The following is a 22,824-nucleotide window of genomic DNA, read 5'->3' as shown; positions in this document are numbered from 1 at the left end:
TTTGTACTGACCAATAGAGGGCAGAATTGTACCAAATATATTTAAATCTTTCTGATAGTAGACTACTAATACTGTAGGCTGACTCGTAGGCTCCTACAACCGTTTTTCATGAGTTATAAATCGAGAGTAAAATATAAAAACGACCATTTTAATGGATGACATATGCTCCAACTTTTCGACCGTGTTTCCAGTCGGTGTAAAAGAGACGGTGGACACAATCCTACCAATCACAAGCTGGCTTTCAAATACCAGCCAATAGAAAGACAGACATATGAGAGAGAGGCGGTCGTGTTTGGGGTTTGTTTTCAGACAGGTGTCGCATGCAAACCTGAGTCTTCCTAGATAATATTTTAGAGATTATTTGAAATTTACCTAGTTCACAACAACATCGGACTGAAAAATGAATTGTCCGCCATTGAAAAGGGTTTATGCAGATTTGCCCGTATGGATCGTAGAAGACCACTGTGATGTAAGAACATTTAGCTAGCAGTAGCTATATTTAGCTAGCTAGAGTTAGCTACATTTGTGTAATATCTAACGTTATCTTGCTAGCTAGTTGCACACTGAAAAAATACAATGTATTCCCCATTTGAATGTCTACAATGGCGATCTACAGTACATCACTGTGCGATGCTACCTCACTTTCTCAAAATAGCAAATGCCCTAGCTGGCTAAGAGATCACATTACATTTTCTTAGCTAGCTGGCAAGCTAACGTTAGCTAGCTACTTTACTAAGGATTCATGCATGCTTACTCTATAATTGTGACTAGATCAGGTCTCCTTTCTGGTTTTTAACAATCAGGCTTTTGTTCCAGCCCAGCACCAACACATCAAGTGCAATACTTTGTTATCCAGACTGGAGATCATGATTTTTGTTGATTATTTGAAAGGTAACATTAGCTTAGTGCTGGAACAAAAGCCTGCACACTCAGTAGCTCTCCAGGACGCTCTGGGCTAGAAATAGATAGGTACCACTGACCCCCCCCCCCCCACCCAGTTTTGCTTGACATAGACACATTGTTTTAATTAATTTTGAGAATGTATCTATCTTTTATCTGCTGCATTGTGTCCCTCAGGTGGTAAGTCCTATATATCGGGCTATAGCATCAAGGCACTTGCCGCTGAAGAACATCAAGATGGTCCATCTGGATTCCCACCCAGACCTCCTCATACCTGTCAATATGCCTGCAGATACTGTGTTTGACAAGGACACCTTGCTCAGGTGGGATTACTGATGAACAGGGAGACTGGCCTGTACTGTACCGGCAAACATACTGTATGGACACGGACATGCCATCATCCCACATTTTATATATCCTTGAAATCTTTGTTTGCTAAGTTACCTCTTCAGGTAGCCTACAGCACAGACTAACATTCATTCAATTTCACTGAATAAATAGGGCATGACATGAACAGTATTAGCATATACATTACTCACTGATCATGTATTGTTATTTTTTTGTAGTGAGCTGAGCATTGAGAACTGGATCATGCCCATGGTATATGCTGGGCATGTGTCTCACGTGGCATGGCTCCATCCCTACTGGGCACAGCAGATCAAGGAAGGAGAGCACGCCTTTTCTGTGGGAAAAGACTCCTCCACAACCACCATCAGGTAATTAACCCACCTGACACGACACTGGTTTTGTTAGCCAATCACTTCCTGATCACTTCCTGATTTTCTGGATTTCTTATACAGGAAGGTATGGTTTGAACCAAATACGTTTCTTATTTGTACTTTGTTTGATTTTGTTTCAGAGTTACAAGTAAGGACGATTACTTTTTAAGTGACGGCCTGTATGTTCCTCAGGATCAGCTGGAGAATCCTAAACCTCTGGGACTGAGTGTTGTCTTAGTGAACCCTGTGGCATGTTGCCAGAGGAGAGACATGGAAAGGGACATTGAGAAGAGCTCTGCCAAAAGACCCAGGATAGAGAACAAGGGAGCTGGGGATGTGAATGATGCTCAACCCTCTGCTTCAGCTTCCAAGTCTGAAAGCAGCTCTAGTAGCTGTACTGACAGTATTCAGCCACCAGGTGACAGTATAACCTCAGGGAGCAGCAGCAATGGCAACAACAGAGAAGAGGAAAAGGAACCACTCAAACAGCCTTGTTTGAAGACTGACAAGGATGAGGGTTCAATGACCTACGCAGTGAACAGCCTTCTCTCCGTTATCAAACAAACTGATCCATACATACTTGACATCGATCTTGATTTTTTCTCTTGTAAGAATCCTTTCAAGGAGATGTATACACAGGTAAAGGCAATTATTAGTTACCGTTGGATACCAGAGGCTTAACCTTCTCAAGAAAACATATACTGCTGAGATGTTGCAGATATCTTACTTAGAATCAGCAGAAGTGTTGTAAGATATTTAGACATGTTGGTTTTTCCTTGGCATTCATCTCATGATTTGACGCCATCAGTTTTACTCCCCATCTGTATACCATAGGATGAGTACAATATTCTACAGGAGCTATACAGCTTCAGGAAACCTAGAGAAGACCCAGATGAGGTGAGAGAAAATACTGTCTGTTCTGAAGGTGTTATGTGTGTCGGAAGGTGTGTCTGTATCAGAAGCATGTGGTGTTTCTCCCCTGCTGTGCACTACGGCACAACTGTGTCGTGTTGTGTTGTTTTCAGGAGGAGTTGACAGAGTGTGTGGAGAGACGTATCCGGCAGCTGGAGGATCTGGAGGCAGCATTTGCAGACCTGGTGGAGGATGATAGTGAGGAGACAATCAGGCGCTGGGCTGCCAACCCTGGGTAGGGTAAATCTCCTCTACCTTCCTTACGGTATCTGGGCTGGCGATGCTGAGTTAATCTCCTGTACCTGCCAGGCAGTAACTTCTGCATCAGCCCAACTGGGCCTAATCCTCAGAACCCTTCTATCCTTAGAATCCTTCACTCAGCACTGGCCAGCTTAAAATTGGTACTGGAGAGAGATTAGATAAGATTGAGATCTACTTATGATTATTTCCCCACATATAGTCCCTTGAGAAAGTATTCACACCCCCTTGACTTTTTCCACATTTTGTTGTGATACAGCCTGAATTTAAAATAAATTAAATTGAGATTTTGTCACTGGCCTACATACAATACCCCATAATGTCAAAGTTGAATTATGTTTTATTTAAAAATGAAAAGCTGAAATGTCTTGAGTCAATAAGTATTCAACCCCTAGGAAAAAAAGAGGAAGGGAAGCGCTGCTAAGGTACACAATAGTAGATTTTGGTAGACCTAAGGTGTTCTTTGGTAAAAGGGGTCAATTGGTCATCAAAAAGAAAAGAGGACCAAGGCGCTCTTCATATAATTAATTTAAATGCCTTTATTTGTATGGCATGTTCAATAGAAACAAAGTTTACAAACTCTGACGTGTTCCGGCTGCTTGGCCTTTGTCATGGAGTACAAAGAAAGGACTTTGAACAGCTTTTTCCAATCAGCCCTGATTTGAAGAGGGAATGGATCAGCATCAGAATGCCTAGAAAGGTAGTTCGAACCTTAAATATGACTGGGCAATGTGCCAAGAATAGGAGAGCCATCTATTCCATAGCACACTAGAACACAGCAAACATGGGCAACAACATAACTGAGGGCAACGGAGCAAAATGTCCACTTGATGACAGCAAATGGACCTATCATGAGCCTACAGGAAAGGTGAGAAATCCATACCTACATTTAAACCAGGGTACTTAGTGGCCTGTAATTTGTAAATCCAAAAACTTTATTTTTGGTTTAGCTGTGTAAGACGGTCCCCTTTTCTAATTGAGGTGGGAACATGATCAATACCCATGGCTTGTAGGGAGGCAGGGTTGCCATGGTGTAAGGACTTGTAGTGCCTTGCCATGGTGTAGTCTTCATTGCCTACCTATGGGTATTGATCATGTTCCAGCCTCAATTAGAAAAGGGGACCGTCTTAAATGGCTAAACCAAAGGGAAAGTTTTTTGATGTACAAACTACAGGCCACTAAGTACCCTGGTTAAAATGAAGATATGGATTTCTCACCTTTCCTGTAGGGTTGTGATTAGGGATGCACAATATATCGGTGAACATATCAGAATCGGCCGATATTAGCTAAAAATGCCAACATCGGTATCGGCCCGATGTCTAGGTTAACGCCGATGTGCAAAACCGATGTCAAAGCTGATGTGCATACCTATATAAGGTAGGTACATGACGTAATGACGCCACGTAAAATGTTGCGCTACATGTGCAACACAGCATTCCTAACCTAGCCCACAATGTCTGCTGTGTGGATCGAGCAGTCAACAAATCGAGCAGTCATTTGAACAAGTAAGAAAATTTCAGTTAGACAACTCAAAGGCGAAATCCATTAACGCCAAGATAATGGAATTCATTCCCCTTGACAATAAACTGTTTTCTGTCATGGGTGATGTTGGCTTTTGTCGACCACCGGTACACATGTTGCACTACCAGAGTTACACAGTAATAGCGTCACTGCTATTAGCTTTACGACATGCTATGGAACGCCGTTTGGGTCTTTACGTGTCAAAAACGATACACGTCATAACACTATTTGACGCATTAAATAAGCTTGTAATTTGACACGTCAAATAACAGTTCTGGTATAGAATGTTGTGTGTTATGAATTTGCACGTGCTAGCCAAGCGCCACCACTACTATCAGTAGCACTGTCAAAGCTGTACAAAAACAGTCTGCAAACAAGCACTTCTGGGGTAGCTAGCTAGTTTTATCTTACTTAGCTAGCACCCATACAACCAGCCTGAAAACAATGACCAGTAGAAACTGCAGTCATTTTCATTATTCTTAACAATGATTTAGGAATCCTTGTAAGTATTAGCTAGGAAGCCACTTGTTGTCTTCCTATTGAAATTGAACTTCAGTTCATGAAAATAAATGGCTAGCCAGCTACTTAACCCTGTTGCCCAAAGCTCATTTTATAAGCAGAAAGCTAGCTTCATCTGGCTAGTGAAGCTCGACCGGACCGGGTTATGTGTTGTGAAGCTAGCCACAATAAGGATTAGGCACAATAGTGGAATTTGCTGTTTGCCTTCAAAATAAAAGTACCTCTTTGAAAGTGATGCAGAAGGTTACAATTGGTGTAATTATGCCATATTTAGACTAGATCATGTTAAACAAGGTTGGAATGTAAAGCAATGAAATGGGGTATCAGTTTACTCGGTGACACCCACAGAACACAACTGTGAAGGCCAAATACACACTGGAGTTGCTTACCAAGAAGACATTGAATGTTCCTGAGTGGCCTAGTTACTGTTTTGACTTAAATTGTCTTGAAAATCTATGGGGTCTTGGAAATGGCTGTCTAGCAATGATCAACAACCAACTTGACAGAGCTTGAATATGTTTTTTAAAGAATAATGTGCAAATAATGTACAATCCATGTGTGCAAAGCTCTTAGAGACTTGCCCAGAAAGACTCACACCTGTAATCACTGCCAAAGGGGATTCTAACGTATTGACTCAGGGGTGTCAATACTTATGGAAGTGATATATTTCTGTACTTCATTTTCAATAAATTGTTAAACATTTAAACAAAAAACATTGTTCTTATAGGGTATTGTGTGTAAATGGGTGAGCAAAACAATTAATTGGATAAAAAAAATTATTCAGGCTGGAACACAACAAAATGTGGAATAAGTCAAAGGGTGTGAATACTTTCTAAGGGCACTGTAGATCTAGGTCTACTCTATATCTGCAGTGTGTCTTTCCCATCAACAACTGATATAGTACCTTTTATCCAAGTTTTCCTCTGGGGTTGATCACCTCTCTGTTGTCTGCCACTCACACAGTCTGAATTAGGTTAGGCTGACATTATCGTTTTAGATAGAGAGATACTCTACAGGCGTGGTACTGTAGGGCTCTGCCTGGAGGTGATGATCTTCTTTTTTTTTCTCCTGTTTTTAGGATGACCTCTCTGGTCAAACTGGTGGGAAGCCTGCGGAGTCGAAATGAGGCTCCTGACTACGAAATGGTAAACAGCTTTTTTCACCGACGTAGTCATCACCATTAGTGTGTTTTTTTTTCTACATTTCTAATTTCAAGGAAGGAAAATAAGATGAGGAAGAACATAATGTAGCACTAATTAACAGTTGGATTAGATAATTTAATATAGCCTGTCCCCTTAACAGCTAAAAGGGTTTTCTTTTTGCTCCCTGCCTCTTTCCAACCTTTTACTCTGAAAAACACTATGATGATAAAAAGCTGGCTTTCATTATGTGATTGGCTGACATTCTCTCCCTTCCTATGTGATGGTTATGATGATGATGATGAAGGTGCACCAGGCGGGGCTGACCTGTGACTACTCGGAGCTGCCCCACCACATCAGTAGTGAGGAGGAGGTTGAGAGACTGGTCCTGGCGGTGGAGCTCGTCCTGGAGGCCCTGCCGAAGCCCACCCTTGTCACTGTCTCCAGGTACGTCAGTGCCACTCACCCTCCCTGGAAAACAGCCATTTTACTTATTCAAAGAAAATGGGATTTGTAGCTTGCTGAAGGACATTGGACATGTAGCAAACGGTTTATTGTTGACAGCCATCAATTTATTTGCAAGTTCATGAAGTACTGACTCATTCAGTTAGTGTTTGTTAGCAAAGGCAGATGTCAAACATGTGAAAACGTACTCTTAACGCATATAGACACGGTTTGTTCTGCTACTAAGAAATTTGATCTGATCTTCAAATAATGCAGATCTTACGTCAATTGACGCAAAGACCTTAGTCATTGTATTTTCAGCAAAGTTGTTATTTTTCATGCAAAGCACAGTCAATTTAACAAAGTATAATGACGCATCACCTTTGACTGGATGACATTGTTTTTGAATTACAAGATTCTGTTCAATCGTGTTATTGGGAAATGTGGACAGTTTGCATGTGTTATTGTACAATTTGACAGCTGATTGAATCACTGTTTTGTTTGGCAGATCCAGTCTGGATGAGTACTGCCCAACTGAACAGGTAAACTCCATCCAGAGTAGGATACTAGCCGTCCTGGAGACTTTATATGGCTCGTTGGATGTCCATAAGGAGTACGAGACGACACCAGAGGACAACCTGCCCAAGGCATCATGATACAAATCATCGTAATTTGAGATGCATCCATCGAATTATTGACTTTCACTCAGAAATCATGCACTGGTGTCAGTGTGAGGATTCAGCCTGAAGATACACATATGTACTAGTTTATTTGGAAGGCTTTAATCTCAAAGTATGAGTTAATGGTTGAAAATCAAGATAGCATGTCTACCTGCTCCTGTTATTTTAGTTTTTCTCAGGTAGGCAAATGTATCAAACATATCCATATTCACCTGACCATTGTTGTGAATCAGATACTGTACAATTTAAAGAGGACAGTTTTTATCATTTGTGTTCAGTTATTTGTTTGACACTTTCTTGCCCAGTCCTGACAATATTGGATGCAGGCATAATTCACTAAGTGAAAATTTGACTATGGAGCCATTTTACACTAAATGCACTGATTGCATTGGCAAATTGTTCAACTGTATCTGTAGGAATTTTTCATGAAATTAATATTATTTTTGTGGACGTATCTATTTCCCTTTGCTCATTTCGCAAATCTTTTCCCTTGATGCATTTCTTCAATACAATCTGAGGAAGTGTTGAGGACCCCTTTTTTAATATATATATATATATATATATATTTTTTTGTACTTCAAAGCAGCAAAGGAATATGATTAGATCCTATCCTACCCCACCGACTTCGGTTTGTTTGCTCCACTGCCAGTTGCTTAGCAACTCTATTCAGTACTTTCACATTTTCATCTCACTGTTTGTACAAATGTATAAATAGATTTTTCTCTCAGTCAAGACTATTACATATTATTACAATACTTGAATGCCTTGGTTGTCAATGCAGAGTACAATTTGTCCCAACTACAGCACTGTCATTTTGAGTGTACAAGAATACCTATTCATGGGTGTACATGAATATATGACACTTCATTTAATGTTATTCTCATTTAATTCTTACAGATGCTCTCCATAATATTGTTCTAATTTTGAATGTCTTCCAAGTAAAGATAGGATACCCATCAGAGGAGGCTATATTTGTTGTCAAGAAATGTAATCTATTACATTTTCCATGGTTATAATAGACTCAATGGGATTATTTTGTTTCCTGTTTTAATACTGCCTGTGTTATTTTGAACAGTTTTGAAAAAAATTATAATAATCACCCATGACAAATTGTCCAATTATAATATTCATAGATTTGCGTATGATATCTTCATGCATCCTGTGGGTTGGAATCAGCCTTTCATATTGCCTGGGGTAATTCACAACAGAAACACACACCGACTCAATTAAGAGGACATTGATGCGCCTCAAACATAATCATATGATTTTATTTTGGGGATTGCAGCCCACCATTTAAAAAATAATTTATACCACAGCATGATGTAGCCTATTCCACACATCAAGAACATTCTGTGTGTGCACAATCTCTGCTATTTGATGATCCAATGGCTGTGTTTACGCAGGCAGCCCTATTGACACAACTTAGTCCTATACAGTACCATTCAAAAGTTTGGACACACCTACTCATTCAAGGGTTTTTCTTTATTTTTTACTATTTTCTACATTGTAGAATAATAATGAAGACAAACTATGAAATAACACATATGGAATCATGTAGTAACCAAAAACAAATCAAAATATTTTTGAGATTCTTTAAAGTAGCCACCCTTTGCCTTTGACAGCTTTGCACACACTTGGCATTCTCTCAACCAGCTTCACCTGGAATGCTTTTTCCTCAGACTTGAAGGAGTTCCCACATATGCTGAGCACTTGTTGGCTGCTTTTCTTTCATCTGCGGTCTAACTCATCCCAAACCATCTCAATTGTGTTGCGGTTGGGTGATTGTGGTCTCCTTGGTCAAATAGCACATTGTCCTGTTGAAAAACAAATATTAGTCGCACTAAGCACAAACCAGATGGGCTGGTGTATTGCTGCAGAATGCTGTGGTAGCCATGCTGGTTAAGTGTGCCTAGAATTCTCAATAAATCACAGACAGTGTCACCAGCAAAGCACCATCACACCTCCTTCCCTATCCTTCACAGTGGGAACCACACATGCGGAGATCATCCATTCACCTACTCTGCGTCTCACAAAGACACAGCGGTTGGAACCAAAAATCTCAAATTTGGACTCACCAGACCAAAGGACAGATTTCCACCAGTCTAATGTCCATTGCTCGTGTTTCTTGGCCCAAGCAAGTCTCTTATTATTATTGGTGTCCTTTAGTAGTGGTTTCTTTACAGAAATTTGACCATGAAGTCCTGATTCACACTGTCTCCTCTGAACAGTTGATGTTGAGATGTGTCTGTTACTTGAACTCTGTGAAGCATTTATTTGGGCTGCAATTTCTGAGGCTGGTAACTCTAATGACCTTATCCTCTGCAGCAGAGGTAACTCTGGGTCTTCCTTTCCTCATGAGACCCAGTTTCATCATACCGCAGTTTTTCAACTGCACTTGAAGAAACTTTCAAAGTTCTTGAAATGTTCTGGATTAACTGACCTTGATGTCTTAAAGTAATGATGGACTGTCATTTCTCTTTGCTTATTTGAGCAGTTCTTGCCATAATATGGACTTGGTCTTTTACCAAATAGGGCTATCTTCTGTATACCACCCCTACCTTGTCACAACACAAATGATTGGCTCAAACACATTAAGGAAAGAAATTCCACAAATGTACTTTTAACAAGGCACACCTGTTAATTGAAATGTATTCCAGGTGACTACCTCAATGAAACTGGTTGAGAGAATGCGAAGAGTGTGCAAAGCTGTCATCAAGGCAGAGGGTGGCTACTTTGAAGAATCTCAAATATAAAATATATTTTGATTTGTTTAACCTCTATGGGCTAGGCGGGACGAATTCATCCCACCTACGTAACAGCCACTTGAAGCCTGTGGCGCGATTTTCAAAACCTTAAAAATCCTATTACTTCAATTTCTCAAACATATGACTATTTTACAGCTATTTAAAGACAAGACTCTCGTTAATCTAACCACACTGTCCGATTTCAAAAAGGCTTTACAACGAAAGCAAAACATTAGATTATGTCAGCAGAGTACCAAGCCAGAAATAATCAGACACCCATTTTTCAAGCTAGCATATAATGTCACATAAACCCAGAAGACAGCTAAATGCAGTACTAACCTTTGATGATCTTCATCAGATGACAACCCTAGGACATTATGTTATACAATACATGCATGTTTTGTTCAATCAAGTTCATATTTATATCAAAAACCAGCTTTTTACATTAGCATGTGACGTTCAGAACTAGCATACCCCCGCAAACTTCCGGAGGAATTCGCTAACATTTTACTAAATTACTCACGATAAACGTTCACAAAAAGCATAACAATTATTTTAAGAATTATAGATACAGACCTCCTCTATGCACTCGATATGTCCGATTTTAAAATAGCTTTTTGGTGAAAGCACATTTTGCAATATTCTAAGTACATAGCCCAGGCATCACGGGCTAGCTATTTAGACACCCGGCAAGTTTAGCACTCACCATAATCATATTTACTATTATAAAAGTTTGATTACCTTTTGTTGTCTTCGTCAGAATGCACTCCCAGGACTGCTACTTCAATAACAAATGTTGGTTTGGTCCAAAATAATCCATCGTTATATCCGAATAGCGGCGTTTTGTTCGTGCGTCCCAGACACTATCTGAAATGGTAAATCAGGGTCGTGCGCATGGCGCAATTCGTGACAAAACATTTTTAAATATTCCATTACCGTACTTCGAGGCATGTCAACCGCTGTTTAAAATCCATTTTTATGCCATTTTTCTCGTAAAAAAGCGATAATATTCCGACCGGGAATGTCCATTTAAGCTAAACTGAGGAAAGTAAAAAAAGCTTTCGGTCGACGCGGGCACGCGCCTGAGTCTCACAGTACTGTAACCAGCCACTACCCAAACGCGCTACTTTGTTTCAGCCAGAGCCTGCAAAGCCACGATTCAGCTTTTTGCCGCCTTCTGAGACCCTATGGCAGCCGTAGGATGTGTCACGGGACAGCTAAGATCCTCACTCTTCAATAAACAGAGACAAGAAGAACGACACCTTGTCAGACAGGCCACTTCCTGCCTGAAACCTTGTCAGGTTTTTGCCTGCCAAATGAGTTCTGTTATACTCACAGACACCATTCAAACAGTTTTAGAAACTTTAGGGTGTTTTCTATCCATATGTAATAAGTATATGCATATTCTAGTTACTGGGTAGGAGTGGTAACCAGATTAAATCGGGTACGTTTTTTATCCAGCCGTGTCAATACTGCCCCCTATCCTAAACAGGTTAACACTTTTTTGGTTACTACATGATTCCATATGTGTTATTTCATAGATGTCTTCACTATTATTTCACTATTATTCTACAATGTTGAAAATAGCACAAATAAAGAAAAATCCTTGAATGAGTAGGTGTGGCCCAACTTTTGACTGGTACTGTATATATATATATATATATATATATATATATGATATTCTTTTGTGTGCAGTCATATTCAAGACCATTTCAACAACTTAAGCCATTGCAATGAACCTACACAGTGAGTGAACCACATTTTTATTCTCTACCATATCAACTCTGATACTTCCTTCACACTGTTTGTGTGCCCAGTGGGTCATTGTCTATCACAGACATAACCTTGATGCTTCCCTCAACGGGACTCAGACCAGTGTTCTGTATCCTGTATGCAGAGCGCTATCCCATTGTAAAGGATGGTGTTGGACCGAACAATGAGATGGGCCTCCGTGCTTAGCCTACTGATGCCCCAAACCAAGGTGGTTGGATCTTGACACCTTCCCTCTGACTGGCATGTCTTGGCTGCCATGGATGGGATCAGGAAGGCTTCACCATCCAAAACAATTAGGTTGACCAACCTATTGAATACGCTCCAGTGATGCCTGCAAAGAAGTGTACTGTCTGGAGAGTGGAGTCAGTGGAACATGAAAAGTAGTTATGTGCAAGAAAGGGATCTCAAATGGGTTGTGAGACCCAAGGTGTGCTAGAAATGTGTAATGTGTGAATTGATATAACAACATTTGCAAACAGAGTAAACAAGACTTTTCAGCTAATACGAGTTGCATCCCCAACAGAACAGGTCCGTGAGAACCTTCAGAGATGAGTCAGCGATGCACCTGGAGGCTGTTGGGTATAGTGGTTGGCTTTAAAGAGCATAACTGTTTTGTGCCTTTAAACATTTTTCTGACTGACACCCACTTCCTTTTTTTCTCATGTATGTTGTGCAGTCTGTCAGCTGTTGTTAAATAATGTCAAGTAAACTGAGGATGTATCACACTACTACACTAATAGGAGCCTCCCCACTGGGCACAGACGTCAATTCAATGTCTATTCCACGTGGGTCATTTTTTATTTTTTTATTTCAGCCTCCGATGTTCATCTATGAGGGGAGATGTCTTCATAAATGAATAAAAGATTGAAAAATAATTTACTTAAATAGGCTAATGGATTGATTAAAAAACCTAGGCCTACATGTTCTGTTAATAAGAGCCCGAGGATGGCCAACAAGGCCCATTAAAACATGGCTCTTTATGAAGCTAAATGATCCTTAGTATGACCTTCTTAAAACAATTCCATATAGCTTAGTAGAACCCCCCCCTCCCCTGGCTTAGACACAGCTTAGACTGTAGAGGGTTAAAGCATGGCTCATTATGTCTTTCCAGTGCTTAACTCCACATCATCAATAGACACTGTAGCTTTCAGCTCCTGCTCTGAAGGGAATTATGTCAAAAGCCACCTGTTCATTTATCCTGGCTGATACCTAGAACAGAGCTGCCTGGCTCCCTGACAGTTTTCAGTGAAGTGTGTTATTGTCAATACGAGGAACCAACTAAATAACTAACATCAAAAGCAACAGATCAACAGAACATGTATCTCTTCCTGTATCTCTTGCTGTATCATTCCCAGTACAGCTAACTGGCTGACATTACAGGAACTAGCCTACTAGACCAATGCTTTGCAGTTCCAGTTTTTAAACCATTCCATCAAGTGAAATGACCCCTATAACATTGGAATAGATTGTGAATTGTGTTAGTTTCCCTGTGCTGGATGATGGATTGGGTAAGAGTATCAAAAGACATCTGGGATATTGGCAACCACGCTATGGCACTAGCAAGCAAGCTACAACCTGGGAAGAAGTAGAAATCTTGGTTAGATTTCATTTGCAACCTCAAAAGGTTTAATCCTCAAAACACATTGCTTTATTGTCCTCAATTCGTTCCACACTAAAATAGGCAAGAAATGGCGATAGGGGAGAGTGGGGTAAGTTGACCTTCATGAAAAAATACTATTTAAATAATACTCTTCACTACAACACAAAACTTACTGGTTTTACTACTTGATTTCTATTGAGATGTGTAGTAAACCAGTAGTAATTTATGTATTAACTGAAATAGTAATGAGTGATAAATTGGGAGGATTCACTACTGAACACTACAGTGCCTTCAGAAGTATTCACACCCCTTGACTTTTTCCACATTTTGTTGTGTTACAGCCTGAATTTAAAATGGATTAAATTGAGATTTTTGTCACTGGACTACACACAATACCCAATAATGTCAAAGTGGAATTATGTTTTTTACGAAAGGAAGGAAAACGCACAGGGAATTCACCATGAGGTCAATGGTGACTTTTAAACAGTAACAGAGTTTAGTGTCTGTGATAGGAGAAAACTGAGGATGGATCAACAACATTGTAGTTACTCCACAATACTAACCTAATTGACAGACTGTAAGAAGGAAGCTTGTACAGAATAAAAAATATTCCAAAACATGCATCCTGTTTGCAACAAGGCACTAAAGTAATACTGCCCAAAATGTTTTGTCCTGAATATAAAGTGTTATGTTTGGGGCAAATCCAATACAACATATTACTTAGTACCACTCTCCAATTTTTCAAGCAAAATGGTGGCTGCATCATATTATGGGCATGCTTGCAATCGTTAAGGAATAGGGAATTTTTTTGGAAAAAAAGCTAAGCACAGGCAAAATTCTAGAGGAATACCTGGTTCAGTCTGCTTTCCACCAGACACTGGGAGATTAATTCACCATTTAGCAGGACAATAACCTTAAACACAAGGCAAAATCTACACTTGCTTACCAAGTAGACTTGTGAATGTTCTTGAGTGGCCAAGTTACAGTTTTGATTTAAATCTACTTGAAAATCTAAGGCAAGACCTGAACATTTTTGTTTAGCAATGAGCTTGAAGAATTGTTTTAATAATAAATGTTGCACAATCCAGGTGTGGAAAGCACTTAGAGACCCAGAAAGACTCAGAGCTGTAATCGCTGCCAAATGTGATTTTAATATGTATTGACTCAGGGGGGTGAATACTTCTTTAAACAAGATGTATTATTGTTTGTTTTTTTCATAGTTTTTTTAATGTTATATGTTATTTAAAAAAATCCACTTTGACATTGTAGAGTATTTTGTATAGATTGTTGACAAAAAATGACAACTAAATCCATTTTAATCCCACTTTGTAACACAACAAAATGTCAAGGGGTGTGAATATTTTCTGAAGGCACTGTACCTATTTCCTATTAACATCATAATTCTCCCTTAATGACTACTGTGTAACTACTGAGCTTTTGGGTATCTACTACTTAAAACCTACACAATTCCTACACATTCACTATTGAATTACTACGTAATGCCTACCCATTACTGCTGTATGTCTACTCAATCCCCATTAAATTAATACTGCCATTTGTGTGTGTAGTGTTGTGTCACTATTGATCCCAACAGAATTGCTCCAGATACTTTTTCATTTCCCCCTTAAACCCCTTGAATTACTATTGAAAACTGACACATTTTCTACTGTTTGTCTATTCAAAATCACTGTTGACATCTTCTTTTTTCACTACTGTGCCACTAACGTTACTAGCAGTGGTGGGAAAAGTACTCAAAAGTCATACTATAGTAAAAGTAAAGATACCTTAATAGAAAATGACTCAAGTAAAAGTGAAAGTCACCCAGTAAAATACTACTTGAGTAAAAGTCTAAAAGTATTTGGTTCTAAATATACTTACGTATCAACAGTAAATGTAAATGCTAAAATGTACTTAAGTATCAAAAGTAAAAGTATGAATCATTTCAAATTCCTTATATTAATGCAAACCAGACAGCACAATCTTGTTTTTTATTTTATTTACGGATAGCCAAGGAAACACTACAACACTAATTTACAAACAGAACGTTGAGTTTAGTGTGTCCACCAGATCAGAGGCAGAAGGGATGAGCAGGGATTTTCTCTTGATAAGTACGTGAATTGGACCATTTTCCTGTCAAAATGTAACAAGTACTTTTGGGTGTCAGGGAAAATGTATGGAGTAAAAGTACATTACTCTCTTTAGGAATGTAGTGAAGTAAAAGTAGAAGTTGTCAAAATAATAAATACTAAAGTAAAGTACAGATACCCCAAAAAACGACTTAAGTAGTACTTTAAAGTATTTTTATTTAAGTACTTTACACCACTGGTTACTAGACTAGTGCACATGCTATTTCCTCAAGTTATTAACTGTAGTTATATAATCATACAATAAATAATAAGCTTATACAAACGTAATTGCATTTTTTTAATTTAAATTAATTACATATTCAATTACATTTTTACACTTTTGTTAATCCCTTTGAGGCCTTGTCTTCATTCAGATTCTCTTTCGCGTTGCAGCCACATTTCTCCACCACTTAACCTTTTAGAAAATGAAAACAAGCAAAAGAGACAACCAATTATAAGCCATTATTCATCATCTGCTAATAAAGGTCACATAAGACAACACAGAAAACATTTGATAAACAATGTTAATCTTACAAACAATGGCCTCCAGTCTTCTTACAGTATGTCGAGGGCCTCTTTGGCAACAGGTCAAAAGAGGTAAGTAGAATGGGTAAGTATAACAATATGAACATACTGAACATTTGCATACAAACACACATACGTATTAGCTAGCATGACGAAAATACAGGCTACATAGCTACAGTCCATTTCAATAGGGCTAACAAACAAGGCCATTTTGGCTAGCAATCTTTTTCATCTGGTAAAAAGTTATATAAATGACATTAAAGTATTTATAAAACATAAAGGAAAGTTAAACTTACAGATGGTGCCGGCATAAGGGCTATGAAAGACAGGATGATGAAGGATGGAAGATGATTACATTCAGGATTGTCAAAAACAGTAGATAGCTAACAACAACCAAACTACTTCCTGTTTTGTCTCCTGCGGTCGCGAAAACCTTGTGTAGAAAAGCTGTCGTTTTTTTACTACTTATTTACTACTAACATTAAGTAGTAAAAATCTCTACCTGATTACTACTAGAAACACTACTACTGTTTTCCTACTGAACACTACAAAATTCTACTTGTGTATCTTGAGTAGTGCATAAACTACACATTCACTACACAATCCTTACAAGTCTCTACATAGTCACTACTGTAACTCATGCAAGCAGTAAAATTTCATTTAAAAACAGATAAAAAATACACCTTATGGAACAGCGGGGACTGTGAAACAACACAAACATAGGCACAGAGACATGCATAAAAACAGACGATAACATACACACTATACACACACACATACACATGGAGTTTGTGTTGTAGATATGTGGTAGTAGAATAGGGGCCTAAGGACACACACTTAATATGTTGTGAAATCTGTTGTGAATGTATTGTAATGTTTTTAAAAATGTATAACTGCCTTCATTTTGATGGACCCCACGAAGAGTAGCTGTTGTCTTGGCAGCAGCTAAAGGGGATCCATAATAAATACAAATACTGCACGAATAGGTTTTGTGTAGTAATTCAGTTGTACTTTTTCATGAGGGTGAGCCAAAGGGGTAAATTGAGCCACCCTTGGTTTCTACGGAAACCATACACAAAATTAATAATTTGACCAAATATTTAGGAAGAGGTCATAATTTCATGAAGTCTGTGAAGGAAGAAACTGTTCACATTCTCCCTAAACAGTTCACATGCAGTATCCCCATAAGATTCAGTATCTGCTGGGAATTTCACACAGAGAGACACACAGAGAGGCGAGACCATACCAACAGCAGAAGATATCCTTGAAGGTTTTCCTCATCTCCTGGCTCCTAAAGGCGTAGATCAGCGGGTCAATGACAGAGTTACACATGATGAGGATGAGATACATGTTAAAGTGGGTCATGAAGCACACGCAGTAGGGGTTCCTGGGGCAGGAGATCATGAGGATGAGGTGGAGGAAGAAAGGAGCCCAGCACACTATGAACACCCCTAAGAGGATGGTGAGGGTGATGGCCCCCTTCATGTTGGCTGCCTGCCAGATGGGGCCGTTGCCCGGCAGAACGGCGATCCTCTTCATGTGCAGGCGTGCCAGCATGAACATGTGGACGTACAGCGAGGCCATGAGCACCAGCATGCTGAAGAACATGATGATAAGGCAGATAAGGACAGTAGTGCTCTCCGAGTAGACGATGAAGAGGACGCCCGACACGGTGCACAAGGTCCAGATGCTGGTGATGATGGCGGCGGCCCGGCGCGTGGTCATGATGTTGTGGTAGCGCAGCGCGTAGAAGATGGTCACGTAACGGTCCACGGCGATGGCCAGCAGGCTCCAGATAGACGCCAGCAGGGAACTACAGATCATGGAGTCAAACACGTTGTCCATGCTCTTGATCACGCCACCACCAATCCCCAGATTTCCGTCAGTGATCGTTGCCATAACGATGGTCTCAGTGGCGTTGGAGACGCTGACCAGCATGTCGGCCATGGCCAGGGAACAGATGAAGAAGTACATGGGAGAGTGCAGATTCTTGTTCTTAATGATGGCGGCGATGACCAGGATGTTCTCCAGCAGGCTGACGATGCCCAGCGTGAGGAAGACCTCGGTGGAGATGAGCAGCTGCTCGTAACACCCAGACGAACCATGGTGTCTCTCCGCCCCGGCCTGGTGCTGCTGATGGCTAAGAGGCGGAGCTCCAGAGCTGTGGTTCCATAGGTGAAATGATCCATGGTGATGCTGGTGCGTGGCATTCATTGTTTTTGTAGGATCTCTTCAGTCAGTACTCTTCAGTTTACTTCTTTCTTCATTATTCCCTTAATCCGTCTAGAGGGTTTCTGTGCATAATGAGGAGCTGCTTACTTCAAGCTCCAGCTTTGAATGCCATGCAGACACTGGGCAGTGAAGTAAAGTCTGAGACACTAGGAGGTAGTCTGATACGTGATCACAGGCACTCTCTTCTGGCACTTCTGGCACTGACTCTACAGGCAGGAAAGCTTTATCATCCTCTGGTCTCACGCTGCCATCTATTTACCACAGCTTCAGCCAGAGAGGTCTCCGAGAAAGAGAGCGCGGAGAGAGCAGAGAAAGAGAGAGAGAGAGAGAGAGGTGGACGCGAGAGAAGGACATTGGGAGAGAAAGAGAGAGAGACAGGCAGGGAGGCAGAAATTGTGAAAAATAGATGGAGAGAGGCTGAATGAGGGTGTGTGTCTGTGAGTGAGTCCCTACAGTTTGAGTCACTAACTGAAAGAAAATATATTAAAGCACAGATAGCCAGCTAGAGCTTCACTTAACAGAATCATTCTCACTTTTCCTATAGACACCCCTCAGCACTCTCATTCCTGACTCCTCCCCGTCTCTCAGCCAATGGGGGAGTGTTTACAAGGGTGGGAATCACATCTGGAGTGTGCTCTTGGTCTGAGAGAGGTATTAATAGCGCTGCCCTGCTGCACCTCACTTCAGCACATACAGATTGTCTTGTAGCATGTGTCAATTTAATTAATCTAATTGATGGTTTTATTAATGTCAGAAATGTGAGTCTTGATCGAGGTCTTTTGAAAAGCATTCACAGGAGTGATTTACGTAAGTGTATCAATAACATTTAGGAACTGTATCCTATCTACCACTATGTTTCAAGCAATCAGATCTACTGGACATGCTCTGTAGCCTTGTCATTCATCCCCAGCTGCTAAAGACATTGCAACCTCCCCATTTGTCCTAAAATGAACACACCTGGGTCGTCCAACGAAAAGAGTGCCTTTTGCATCCCTTTGATATTTTAAGTAGAAATTGTGCACCAATTTAACATTTTAAAACTCTGCTATATTAAATGAAGTGCCCTTTAATATAGACCACATGGAGAGAAGGCTTGCTGAAGTTTCAAAATACTTAATCAAGCCTGTGTCACTTCTACGTAGATTTCAATCCACTTAATCTGAAAATTTCACCGTCATTGTAAAGCACTAGTTGTTTTGTTGCTTTGACAAAGCCATTTCTGAAGATAATTATTTATTTCATGTGATTAGTGATTCATTTACGTGCTGTATGTCCCTCATTTTAATGTGAACACTGTTACATGAACTGAACTCTCATTTTAATCTGGTGAAACGATTCCTTTTTAAATATTTACTTCAATACAAACATTGACCATTTAATCAAAGTGTAAAAGCAGATATGCTGGTTCTACTCTTTTTGGCCATTTTCTGGTGTTTGTCATGGAAAACTGAGCTGGTCAAGCACAACACATCAATCCTGTTACCCATAGATAGACAGGCTAGAGATGTTTAGCAATTCCATTTTTTTTGCATTCAATTGCCACTCCCTGTTGCACACAACAAGCTTCCATTCCCCCTGTCATGAGGGGATTTAAGGCTGATTTACGATTAATCGGCAACCCTGTTACTTCATTTGGCACTTAATAGGCACTTACTACAGGCATGTTTTTATTTAACCTTGAGATGGGATGACGTGTTTTTTTAATGTTGTTAATGAAGAACATGTGCTCTTCATGACAGAATATTAAAATTAGGTATTTCATCCTCAAGTGCATAGTCTTTTTTTTTTACCACGTTACACTTCTCAAAAGGCACCGAATTGGTGGAACTGTCGAAGCCTCCCAGGGCTTTAGGCTAGCTTCCTGGCCTATCGATCATGCCTCTAGGTGTTTGAAAAACACACATGCATGCACACACACACACAAATTCATACACCAGCTTAGGACAGGACATAATCGACATCACCCCATCCCCTGGGCTGAAAAGAAGCAGATGTTTTTGTTTAGGTGAGCAGTTTGTTCTCACGTCTTATATCAGTCTGAATCAATAAGAGATATTGTTGGAAGTTACTGTATGCACCAAGCACAAGCAGACAAACAACATCAAATGAAAATAAAATCACGTTATTTGTCACGTACACAGTTTTACAGCATGTATGAAAAGTGCAGTTAAATGCTTGTGTGCTATCGCTCAACATTGTAGTACAATAACCAATATCAATAATAAAAAAGTTAAATAAAAAATATCAAGTAATTAGAAGGTATTATGCAAAGTAATGAACTGATATGTACACAATAGGATATACAGTATAGATCATGTATTTACAAATATAAAGTGGATAGTCATGGTCGCGCAGTTAAATAGTATATGATAGAAGAGCAGCATCGGAAATATTGTGTGTTGAATAAGTCATCAATTTACCTAAAACCCACTGTAAGTCAGGACTTCTTACCCTCATTCAGTGCGCTCAGAAGTCACAACAAGGCTAAACGGAAGGTCTCTCAACAGGTATGTCACGCGCTAACACGTATCAACAAGGCTCAATTGGCTCATGTCCACACTTTCATCAGTAGGCATCTATAAAGATCAAATGGATGTGCAAATAATTTCTTCCCCAAGTGGTCATGTCATCAGGGATATTAGAGTATACAAGGCAGACTGATCAGATGAATATTGAGTCATTGTTATAGGCTATTCTCAATGCCATCAAAGCATGGTCTGGAATGTTTTTTGAAAAGCTGAAACGAACCACAAAATGAGCACTTTGGCTAATAATGTGCGTTCTATCCATCCTTTTGTCTCTGAGAATGAATCTGCCACTGTCTCACACTGGCATTGGCTTGACTGATTAGCCAATGGTCAGTACAGACAGAGAGGGCCAAATCAGACAGGTCCTTTGTCAGTCAGCACCCTGTGGAACAGTCACAATATTGGAGGATAGATCCACTCCAAGTGACAGTGAGCCAATCAATGAATTAGCTTGTCAGCTACTGTCTGTAAATGAGCCAATGAAGCTGAAGTTGTTCCAAAAGCTTGTGTCATTACAATAACTATTTGTACTTATTAGGTGCGATCTTTTCTAGTTTTTCTAAATATATTTTTTGACTGAGATTCCTTTAAAAATAATTTGCTGATCTTCTTACAAATCAAACAAATAATGTCATCAAAAGCATTCTTATCATTATTCAATTTCTACACCACCCTTAGTACACTATCCATACTTTTCACAGTTGTCCCCATGTGTACTATTGAACTTAAAGATCCACCGCTATGGCTGTGTTTACACAGGCAGCCCAATTCTTCACATTCCAATCTTTCATCCTCACTCCTCAACAACAAAATGAGGTGGGAGGGTTTAGTGCTGATCTGATATAGTATGTCATACTTGAACTTATCCAGGAAGCTCCAGGTTAGATTATTAATACATCACATTTTCTTTCAAACATTCATTCAGTTTTGCTGACAGCTTTGTAACAACTTTCGATCACACTCGCGGTACTCTGACATGAGGCAGGCGTATTACTATCATAAGAAGGATTGTATCACCTCAAAGGATCCTGACAGCATGGTAATAGAAAAAAATAGTAGTCACATTTAATGTGGCCTTAACATTGCTAGGCACAAAATTATAATTATAATTTTAAACCACAAATCAGATGTACTTTGTCATGGTCCTAAAATACTTTAAGAATCGATGTGAGTTTGTGAGAACATGTTGCAAACAGTCTTAAGTCAATTGTTGTAGGGGTCAGGTTGGTTTTCAGTGTTACCTAACTGTAACAGGATGTACTAGGTGTCGTCCAAGGCCACCTCCAGTGGGTTTTAAATAGAGAGGATGGCTTCAGGTACACCCAGAATCACTTGGTGACAAATTTACGTATTTTGTCAAATGTATGTATTTTTCAGGGATAGCTTGGGTTAAAGCAAAAAACAGAATTTCTGACTCAGGCCATTATCACGAAAAACCTCGTTCTGGGAAGTTGCCATGGCTGCATTGCAGTTTGGGCAGTTGACATCTTTGCAAGAATCTGCTAAACAATCAACAGGTTGATCATTTCAGAGGTTTCCTATAATCTATCAGCAACAACCATTCATTCATGTACAGTACATAGAAATATCCCTCTCTTTACAATCCTTGTTTTGTCTCTGTTATTTTTCTCATTCATGCTTTGTCTCTGCTTTGTTTTGATTTAGGTGGAGTTGGTTTCTGTGTCCTGGGACCAGCTGGTGAAAAAAATGGGCTGTCCTTTCTCTTTTGTGTGCTCATGAACAAGGCAAAATTAGAAGTTGTACACGGCTGCAGCAGCTATGGTAATACATGGATATGACTAAATAAATGAAGGTGGTGAAAGAATAGCTTTTTCAAACGGTTTATTGGTCTAACCTTTATTATTACCTGGAGGTCGCCTGAGCTTATCAATCTCTTTTTTCAAGAGAGACCTGATGAGACTCATCATTTGATGGGAAAATAAACCACCAAATCTTCAAATGATTTGTTTGTTGTTGTGTGTCTTGTATGCAGATAACGCCCTTCTCAGATTAGAATCTAGAAAATGTATTAACATTCCAAGTGTTAGATTGATTGATTCATTTTATTTCAGTGTCATACACCAATTGGTGCCAAGCCCACATGTGCTTATAGAAACTATTTCTTGAAGTACGATGTGCACAAAACACAAAGCAAAATTACATACAAAATTGCAATTAACACGCATACATAATATGGAAGCCTA

General features: G+C 39.6%; 2 protein-coding genes across 2 annotated transcripts; one reads left to right on the top strand and one right to left on the bottom strand.

The window, feature by feature from the left end:
* The first annotated feature begins 275 nt into the window (after positions 1-275).
* On the top strand, positions 276-8,125 carry LOC106569245 (chromosome ssa14 C5orf22 homolog). Its single transcript, XM_014140426.2, has 9 exons — positions 276-469; positions 1,078-1,223; positions 1,467-1,616; positions 1,760-2,258; positions 2,454-2,516; positions 2,645-2,766; positions 5,908-5,974; positions 6,276-6,415; positions 6,921-8,125. The coding sequence occupies exons 1-9, from the start codon at positions 401-403 to the stop codon at positions 7,066-7,068; spliced, it is 1,404 nt and encodes a 467-aa protein (XP_013995901.1). The 5' UTR covers positions 276-400; the 3' UTR covers positions 7,069-8,125.
* A 7,357-nt stretch (positions 8,126-15,482) lies between these two features.
* Positions 15,483-18,527, bottom strand: LOC106569291 (melanocortin receptor 4). The gene is made up of 3 exons (XM_045694109.1): positions 17,107-18,527; positions 15,870-16,176; positions 15,483-15,750 (listed from the first exon to the last, which is right to left on the bottom strand). Exons 1-2 carry the CDS (start codon positions 18,072-18,074, stop codon positions 16,104-16,106), a joined length of 1,041 nt encoding a protein of 346 aa, XP_045550065.1. The 5' UTR covers positions 18,075-18,527; the 3' UTR covers positions 15,483-15,750; positions 15,870-16,103.
* Between the last annotated feature and the right edge of the window lie 4,297 nt (positions 18,528-22,824).

Source organism: Salmo salar, chromosome ssa14 (genome assembly GCF_905237065.1).
Source record: "Salmo salar chromosome ssa14, Ssal_v3.1, whole genome shotgun sequence".
In the NCBI taxonomy this organism is placed as follows: Eukaryota; Metazoa; Chordata; class Actinopteri; order Salmoniformes; family Salmonidae; genus Salmo; species Salmo salar.
The sequence above is the reverse complement of the archived record's forward strand: the minus strand, read 5'-3'. Positions and strand labels throughout refer to the sequence as shown.

Bases quoted from the DNA above. Each gene is read 5' to 3' on its own strand.
- LOC106569245 (XM_014140426.2), top strand. From the start codon at position 401: ATGAATTGTCCGCCATTGAAAAGGGTTTATGCAGATTTGCCCGTATGG. The intron at 1,617-1,759 runs GTAATTAACCCA...ATTTTGTTTCAG, and splicing joins TCCTCCACAACCACCATCAG to AGTTACAAGTAAGGACGATT. The intron at 5,975-6,275 runs GTAAACAGCTTT...ATGATGATGAAG, and splicing joins AGGCTCCTGACTACGAAATG to GTGCACCAGGCGGGGCTGAC.
- LOC106569291 (XM_045694109.1), bottom strand. From the start codon at position 18,074: ATGAATGCCACGCACCAGCATCACCATGGATCATTTCACCTATGGAAC. The intron at 16,177-17,106 runs GTATGGTCTCGC...TGTCTTTCATAG, and splicing joins AAGGATATCTTCTGCTGTTG to CCCTTATGCCGGCACCATCT.